Source organism: Nicotiana sylvestris, chromosome 3, assembly GCF_000393655.2.
Source record: "Nicotiana sylvestris chromosome 3, ASM39365v2, whole genome shotgun sequence".
Lineage (NCBI taxonomy): Eukaryota > Viridiplantae > Streptophyta > Magnoliopsida > Solanales > Solanaceae > Nicotiana > Nicotiana sylvestris.
This window is the reverse complement of record NC_091059.1, coordinates 54627694-54637049: the sequence shown is the minus strand read 5'-3', so window position 1 is coordinate 54637049 and position 9356 is coordinate 54627694. Positions and strand designations below refer to the sequence as shown.

General features: G+C 45.7%; 1 protein-coding gene across 1 annotated transcript; it reads right to left on the bottom strand.

Annotated features, from left to right (window-relative positions):
* Positions 1 to 5327: 5327 nt before the first annotated feature.
* LOC138887381 (uncharacterized) lies at positions 5328 to 8801 on the bottom strand. Its single transcript, XM_070169124.1, has 3 exons — positions 6862 to 8801; positions 5997 to 6224; positions 5328 to 5931 (listed from the first exon to the last, which is right to left on the bottom strand). Exons 1-3 carry the CDS (start codon positions 8799 to 8801, stop codon positions 5328 to 5330), a joined length of 2772 nt encoding a protein of 923 aa, XP_070025225.1.
* Positions 8802 to 9356: the final 555 nt, after the last annotated feature.

The following is a 9356-nucleotide window of genomic DNA, read 5'->3' as shown; positions in this document are numbered from 1 at the left end:
TAAGATCCATCATAAACTACCAATCAAAATCAAAGAAAAGAAGAAAGATGTTTTGGGTGATCTCTCACAATTGTTTTTCTTGCCAAGATACTCTAAAAATCAATACATGCCTCTCTTGGGCGAAGTCTAGTGTTTAAAATAGGTTTTAGGGCTAAAAATCCCGTGTTTACACTTTAGTCCCTACACTTTTCTCGCGCCTGCCGCGGTTCTACCGCGGTCGCGGTGGAACCGCGACCAAACAGCTCCTCTGAATCTCCTTCTGTCCGCGAGTATCCTTCACCGCGGTTCTGCCGCGGTCGCGATGGAACCACGGCAGAGTCATTTTTCTGTTTCTTCAGCCTGTTTTTGCGTGGTTCACTTGGGACATTTCACGGTTGGCCTCTCTTTCTTCATTTTTTTGACTCCAAAAGTGCTCCCTAGCCTTCCCTAGTCATATATAACCTGCAAATCATGAAAAGCACTAATAAGAGCATTTTGTTATCACTTTTATTATTAAAACTATGCAAGAAGGCGGTTATTTAGGGCCTGAATATAGTTAAATTCACCTATTATCAACACCCCACACTTAAACCCTTGCTCGTCCTCGAGCAAGCTAATCCACACTTAAAAGCCTAACCGTTTGATGCTTTACCCCAAATATGTCACACCCACCATTTTGACGGAACAACCTAAGCAATGTGCCGGTCATACCCCAGATGCAGACTCTACTGCCATGACACACTTGCGCTCACTCTAGTTACTCTAACAGAGGTGAAGACTTACTTTTCCTTCCCGAGTCACATTCCCTCACATCAAAAGTCTGAGAGAAGTTCCACACGTATAAAATTCAAACACAAGGAACTGAAGATAGAAAGAATTCACTCACTCTCAGCAAAGAACATTCACATGCCGCACAGACATACCATAAGCTTGCCCCTAGTGTAGTACTCTACTAATCGAGCTGTTTTAGTCAAAGATCAAGAGGTCTTTATTTGGTTGTAATGTAGGCTAAGGGACGGGTAGGATACATTTGGATGTAGTGACTAACCTCCCTAAGCACTTTTAATACACACTTCCTTTTATCTCAATTTCCCTGCTCAGCCTAATCATTCCTCCACATTTTTGTATCACAAGTGACCCCTACTTTCCTTTAGGTGCAACTGGCTTTTTTTTTTAAGGTACCAGTGCACCATTCAAATAATTCATTCCTGATTCCCCATTTTTTTTCGCTAACTCCCTACCACCCCACACTTTGACTTTTGTATGTTCTTTAGTGATTCAAGTGCTTTTCGGAGGTATAGGTTCAAACAATCAGCTATTCAAACACAGGGATATAGGTCATTATAGGGTTATCAGAGAACAGGCTTCAGGCTCAAAGGGGTTAACTATGGCAATATAGACAGGTGGATTCACCATTATATGTAGGCTTACACAAAGAAATGCCTCAATCATCTCTAAAACCCAACAACTTCTATTTCGCTTTGCAAACACACAGGGCAAGTTCTAGGTATCGCACGCACGCACAGAATGCAAGTAAAATCTCACACACACTTAGCATGTAACTCGTTCGGGATCAGTCTATCAACACACTCATACGAGCGTTCAAGCAAAGCAAGATGTGCAAAATTAAGGCATAGATTTACAAGTCCACAACTAAGCCTAGACGTCACACTCTCAGGTTCATTTTAGTTGGTTGCAGGTGTGTACATCAGAGGTAGCATTCTAGCCTTTACCCATCTTAGTCTTAACTATAAAAGAAAAATCTACCTAACCCGGTTCAAGAAAAACCCTTGGAAAAGAACCGTGGCCAAAAGAAAAATCAAGGGGGACTTACTACACTACCTAAAAAGAAAAATAAATAAAATAAAAAAATCTTCATGGACTACTTCCCTCAAGAGTACTGTCCTAGTGGTCCGTCCTCAGGAAGAGTCCTCTACCTTTAATTTTTTTTTTTTTGATAAATATATCCGACTTGGACCCTCAAGAGACCCGTCGACAAGTGTCCGTAGTTGGGCCAAGTCAGACTCCTAATATAATTACAGTCAATTATATACAGCAACATCAATTTCATACTACAACACACACAATGTCTATGTACAGTACACATATAACTAGAGCAAGTCTCCCACCCCACACTTAAAATCATGGCATGTCCCCATGTCATATCAAGAAAGTAAAGAGCAGAAGGGTAAGAAGACTTCCCTGAGACTCAATCAGAGTCGGAGACTGTGCTGGGGTCTACATGGCAAGCTCTCCCTAAAGCACGGAACCAGGCCATGAACCTGTTCTCAGACCGGGCCTGCCTCTGAGACATGGCATCCATCCGTGTGTGTAGGCCATCCACTGAGGTGCGGAGATCCGCGACCTCTTCCTCTATGGAACGCATCATAGGCCTGGTGGACTGAGATCTGACAAAGCCTGCCCCAGTATGGGGGTGCCGAGAGGGTCCGACACTGTCATTAGATCTCCTGGATGGTGCAAGAGGAACCGGGTCATCAGCCTCATCATCTAGCACAATTGTTGTACGTGTGCCCCTGCCCACTCTGATGCGTGAAACTCGGAATGGTGCTTCAGGTGCCAATGCTCCATCAGCAGGATCAGTGGGGACCCTCCTCTGCAAGCACAGTACAGTCACCAAAGTAGGGAAGTAAAATCCCTTTGACAGCAGCGGTCCCCGCAGGACCATTTCGTCACCAATTACCTGTGCTGCATCAAAATCCTTCTTCGTCACGAAGCACCAAGTCAATAGGGCTCTGTTGAAGTTCACGTTTGTGGTGTTGCTGGAGGGCATGAACCGACTGCAGATGACAGTCAACCAACACTTAGCCAAGTGCGTGAAAGAGTTGGAGTTCAGGGTGATGTGGTCCTTGATCCAGGTTGGTCGCCCACCAGCACAAACTACATCAGTCATAACTTCCCACGTGACACCTGGTCTGTCGTGGTAGTAGTCAATATCGCCCGTGAACCGGGGTAGCCTCAATACCTGGTGGATAGTTTCAATTGAGGCATCTAGCCCTATGCCTCGCACAGTCACCTCCCGCAGCATATGTGCTGGGCAGTTCGCGTAGAACTCCCTAACCATCATCCGGTTTGTTGGGCCGGGGTCATCAAAGAGGAATTCCATTTCGCGCCTTCGAATTTCTTCATACATTTCCTCTTGTTCCACGCGGAGGTATGCCCGGTCAATTTGCAACTCATGAATGAAGTTCTTACCAGCCTTGGCATGAAAATCGTCCTCCGCTCGTTCCGATTCAAACCTGGACTCATCATATGTCGGCTGTTGGGATGTGCCTGCCCCTCTCTTTAGTTTTTTACGGGCCATAATACCTGCAATGAGTTAGGAAAATTCATAACCATCAAATTCATCCTAATTAGTGTCCGTCAGATGGGTACTCAGACTTTGCCACCCGATGGCACTAAAACACCATCCCCATTGAGTTCTTCTTGGCAGACTAGCCACACAAGAAAGGTAGGGAAGGTTACAATCTCCACAGAGGCCTCACAACAGAACTACGTACAACATTCAGCCTACACCACTCCACACTACTCCTGCACATATTATCAAATAGTGACAACACCCCCAATCACCAAGTATAACACCCCCTAATTAAGAGTGGGTATAACTCGCCCCATAATATCACAAAAACTCCAATATTTCGACCCACATGGTGCATAATAAAACCTACACCCCAAAAAAATGATTTTTGGGCTAAAACATCATAAACACCATGAAGGCCCACACACTATGACACCAAACAATTTCACAACAGTACCATACAACAATAAAAACTATGAAAGAAAGCAAAAATTGACAAAAGTTATACTAACCCTACCTAGGGTTAAACTAAATACAATTATGCTAAATTATACTAAGTTAGAAGATGAAATAGAGAGAGAGAAAGAACAACTTACTTGTTTGGTTGAGGGAAAGTGGATAAAGAAGGTGAATAGTAGGGGAGGATGATAATGGAGTGATGTGAAGATGAGAAGAGAAGAGAGAAGATAGAGAGAAGTGGGAGAGGAATTAGAGAGAAGGGAGTGGGGGGGTGTTTTGCTGAATCTGGGCGAATTGGGGGGGGTTTAGTGGTAGGTGGGGGGTATTTTGGGTAAAAGGTGAAAAAGAGAAAAAAATTAAAACGAAAAACTTACCTGGACCCCGTTTGCGTCTGCCGCAGTCGCGGTAGGACCGCGGTAGACCAAGTTCAGAGGGTCTCCCTTGCCGCGGTTTTACCGCGATCGCGGTGTAACCACAATGGCCTGGGTTCAAAGAAGGGTCAGTACCGCGGTTTGACCGCGGTCGCGGTGGAACCCTGGTCTGACTGCGTCTCTGATTCTGACGTTTTTTTTATGTTACACTTACAACAATTTCGCGGGTTGCCTACCACGTAGCACCTGATTTAACGTCGTTGCACGACGCAGGAAGAGCGCATTTAAGGCTCGCTCGACCTCTGTGGTTCAGTCAGATGCAGTTCAGTCCCTTCCTTAGGCTCGCTCATACCCACATACAACTTCAATCTATGACCATTGACTCTAAATGTATGAGAGTCATTCTCAGTGGCAACTTCAACCGCTCCTGACGGGAAAACTTCAACTACTCGAAATGGTCCAGACCATCGTGACTTCAGCTTACCCGGGAACAACCTCAGTCTTGAGTTGTATAGCAATACCATGTTCCCAGGTTTGATGTTCCGCTCAACGATGTTCTGATCATTTAGCCTCTTTATTCTCTCTTTGTACAGCCTTGTGCTCTCAAAAGCAAGATACCGGAACTCCTCAAGCTCATGCAGTTTTGTGACCCTTGACGTGCCCGCAGCTTCCATGTCTAAATTTAGTTGTTTCAGTGCCCACCACGCTCTATACTCAAGTTCTACAGGTAGGTGACAGGCCTTCCCAAACACTAACGTGTATGGTGACATACCAATTGGTGTCTTGAAAGCTGTCCTGTAGGCCCAGAGTGCATCATCTAACTTCCTCGCCCAATCAGTTCTCGTAGCGTTCACAGTTTTCGTTAACACACTCTTGATTTCCCTGTTGGATACCTCAACCTGTCCACTAGTCTGCGGGTGGTAAGGAGTAGCCACCTTGTGGCGCACATCGTATTTTGTAAGCAACTTCTCGAAGGCTCTATTGCAGAAGTGAGTGCCTCCGTCGCTGATAATCGCTCGTGGTGTCCCGAAGCGGGTGAATATGTTCTTCTTTAGAAACCCCACCACCACTTTTGCATCATTGGTGGGCAATGCTACAGCTTCCACCCACTTGGACACATAGTCTACGGCAACAAGGATGTATTTATTACCATAAGAGCTGACGAAGGGACCCATGAAATCAATCCCCCAGACGTCGAACAGTTATATCTCCTGAATTGGGTTCATGGGCATCTCGTGGCGCCGAAAAATGTTCCCGGTGCATTGACATTCATTACAACCCTTCACCCATGAGTGGGCATCTTTAAACACAGTCGGCCAGAAAAATCCGGCCTCTAGCACCTTTGCTGTTGTCCTGATCCCTCCAAAGTGTCCACCATAAACCGATGCATGACAAGCCTGCAAAATAGAAGATTGTTCTATCTCGGAGACGCATCTCCGGATCATGTTATCCAGGCATATTCTAAAGAGATAGGACTCGTCCCAATAGTACAAGCGACTTTCACGAAAAAATCGCTTCCTCTGGACCGATGAAAGGTCGTGAGGAACTATACCACTGGCCAGGTAATTGGCCAAGTCCGCATACCATGGCGCTTCCTGATGAGTGATGGCGAGCAGTTGCTCGTCTGGAAAAGTTTCCAGAATTTCCTCAACTTCAATTGCATTTTCAGCTCCCTCAAGTCGTGATAGGTGATCAGCGACTTGATTCTCAGTGCCTTTGCGGTCACGTATTTCAAGATCGAACTCTTGCAGCAGAAACACCCAACGAATCAGGTGTGGCTTAGAGTCTTTCTTTTCTATTACGTACCTGAGAGCAGCATGGTCAGTGTATACAATTACCTTTGATCCTATCAGGTAGGGCTGGAACTTAACACCACAGCTAGCATCTCCTTTTCAGTCACCGTATAGTTCAATTGAGCTCCACTCAGCATTCGACTGGCATAGTAAATTGGGTGCATCAATTTGTCCTTCCGCTGGCCCAGCACTGCCCCCACTGCATAGTCACTAGCGTCACACATTAATTCGAACGGTTGCTCCCAATTGGGGGCAACAATGATGGATGTTGTGACCAGCTTCTGCTTCAACTCCTCAAACGCTAACCTGCAATCATCAGAAAACACAAACGAGTGATTTTTCTCTAATAGCTTACAGAGAGGGTTGGTGATTTTGGAAAAGTCTTTTATGCCGCCGGTAGAAACCGGCATGTTCAAGGAAACTTCTGATTGTTTTGACCGAAGTTGGTAGAGGCATCTTTGCTATTACATCAATCTTTGCTCGATCTACCGCTATTCCCTTGCTAGACACCCAGTGCCCCAAGACTATGCCTTCTTGTACCATGAAATGACACTTCTCCTAGTTCAGCACCAGATTAGTCTCGATGCACCGTTTCAGCACACGCGTCAAATTCACCAGGCACTCATCAAATGAACTCCCCACCACTGAGAAGTCATCCATGAAAACCTCCATTATATCCTCAACCATGTCAGTGAATATGGCCATCATGCACCGTTGGAATGTGGCGGGTGCATTGCATAGGCCAAAGGGCATCCTCCTAAAGGCATAAATGCCATAAGGGCATGTGAAGGAGGTCTTCTCTCAGTCCTCAGGTGCAATGGAGATCTGATTGTACCCTGAGTACCCATCCAGAAAACAAAAGTGTGACCTCCCTGCCAATCTATCCAGCATTTGATCAATGAAGGGAAGTGGGAAGTGGTCTTTCCGGGTGGCTAGATTCAACTTTCGATAATCCATGCAAATTCTCCAGCCTGTGACGGTTCTCGTTGGGATTAGTTCATTGTTGTCATTCTTCACAACCGTCATTCCACCCTTCTTAGGCACACATTGAACTGGGCTCACCCAGTTGCTGTCAGAGATTGAGAAAATAATTCCCGCATCTAACCACTTTATCACCTCCTTCTTCACCACTTCCTTCATATTTGGATTCAGCCTCCTCTGATGTTCCCTGGAAGGTTTGTGCCCTTCTTCCAGCAGAATTTTATGCATGCAGTAAGTGGGGCTGATCCCCTTGATGTCTGCCATGGTCCACCCAATGGCAGATTTGCACTCTTTCAATACCTGTAGAAGTTGTTGGACATACACATCTAACAAACCAGATGAGATAATAACAGGTAGAGTGGAGTCGGGTCCCAGAAATTCATACCTGAGGTGGGTTGGCAGTGGCTTTAGTTCCAGCTTCGGTGGTTCTTTAATGGATGGCTTAGCTGGAGGAGTTTCTCTCTTTCCTAAGTGTAGGGGCTCGAACTCTAGTTCTCTATCCCAGAACCCTCTACCTTCCAATGCCAATACCCATTCTGCCAAGTCCTCACCGTTCACTTCCTCCAAATTCGTCAAACATGCAGCGAGGGGATCCTCAATCGTCAACACTTCATCATCAGACTGTACGATTACATCCACGACATCAGTAAGAGAGCAATTTGCGAACTCACTTGGGCGCCTCATAGATTTCTGTATATTGAATATAATCTCTTCGTCATTGAGCCTCATCTTAAGCTCCCCAGTCTCACAATCAATAAGAGCTCTCCCTATGGCCAAGAAAGGTCTTCCTAAGATGATAGGAATTTCTTCATCCACCTTGCAATCCAATATTACAAAATCTACAGGGAACACGAATTTCCCCACCTGAATAAGTACATCATCCAGGATCCCAAATGGACGCTTCATAGTCCTGTCAGCCAGCTGTAGCAACATAGAGGTGGGTCTAGCTCTCCCAATGCCCAACCTCTTGTAAATGACCAGGGGCATAAGATTAATGCTGGCCCTTAAATCACAGAGTGCTTTCGCAAAAGCAAAGTTTCCAATTGTACATGGAATAGTAAATTTCCCTGGATCAGAGAGCTTTTCAGCAACAGGTCTAGTTACCACTGAACTGCACGTCTGAGTAAGTGTCACTGTAGCCAAGTCATGGAAATCAAATTTCCGGGACATTAAGTCTTTCATCATTTTTGCGTATCCAGGCATCTCCTTTAAGGCTTCAATCAATGGAATATTTACTTGAATTTGCTTGAGCATCTCAAAGAACTTTTTGTACTCCTCCTCCTTTTGATGCTTGGCTAACCTCTGTGGAAATGGTGGAGGAGGGATTTTCTTCCCAATCACTTGGGACTTTTCTTTCTCGGCTACTATCTCCACTACCGGCTCTTCAACTGCTTCAACAACTTTCTCGGTCTCCTGCGGAGTATTCTTTTCTTCCTGAGCAGGCTGGACTGTCACATCTGTCAACCTTGTGGATTCATCCAGCTCAATGGGTACCTGAATGAGTGTCTCAGCCTGTATATTGTCACGAGCTCTCTTTTGCTCTTCGTCGAGATCCCTGCCGTTACGGAGACTCACTACCATCAGCTGCTTCGGGTCCTGATCTTTAGGATTGATTTGGGTATCTGTAGGTAGCGTCCCTTGAGGACGATTGTTCAGAGACATTGAAATTTGGCCCACTTGCACTTCAATATTTTTGATAGCTGCGTCATGTGCATCTACTCTCTCATTTATCTTCGCAGTGGACCCAATAACCTGCTGCATCATTGCTTCCAGTCTAGCAAACCCATCGTCCTGTCTTCCACCATGCTGCTGCTGAGGAGGGTGGTACCCCTGCTGCTGATTGTTGTACCCCTGTGGTCTAGGATATGGTGCCATGTTGTTGGGGGGTATCATACGTCCCATGTTTCCGGCGTTATATTGTGGCTGAGGTGGTCTGTACTGCTGCTGAGTCTGCTGACCCCAGTTCTGATTTCCCTATCTCTGACCCCCATAGTTAGCAACATAGTTCATATCTTCAGGGTGCTGCTGATGATGATCAAGCTCTGTATTCCAAGGATTACCAATTGGCTGACTAATGCAAGATGTGCACAAGCCCCCATTGGTAGTATCTACTATGTGTACCTGTTGCTTCTGCCCTGATTCCTCCACCTTTTTGGTGAGGATGCTCATTTGTGTTAGGAGAGTCGCCATATTTTCAGCCATAGTGTTTGAAGGATCAAGAGGCACTGAGTGCACCACTGGAGTGATGGGTGCATTCCTGGATGTCCAACCCGAATTCTGTGCCATTTTATCTAGTAAACTCTGACCTTCACTCCATGTCTTGCTCAGGAATGCCCCACCAGCTGAGGCATCCACAATATTCTTCAACCCATCTGACAGTCCCATATAAAATCGTTGTCCCAACATCTGTTCTGGAATACCATGATGTGGACACATAACCAACATTCCTTTGAACCT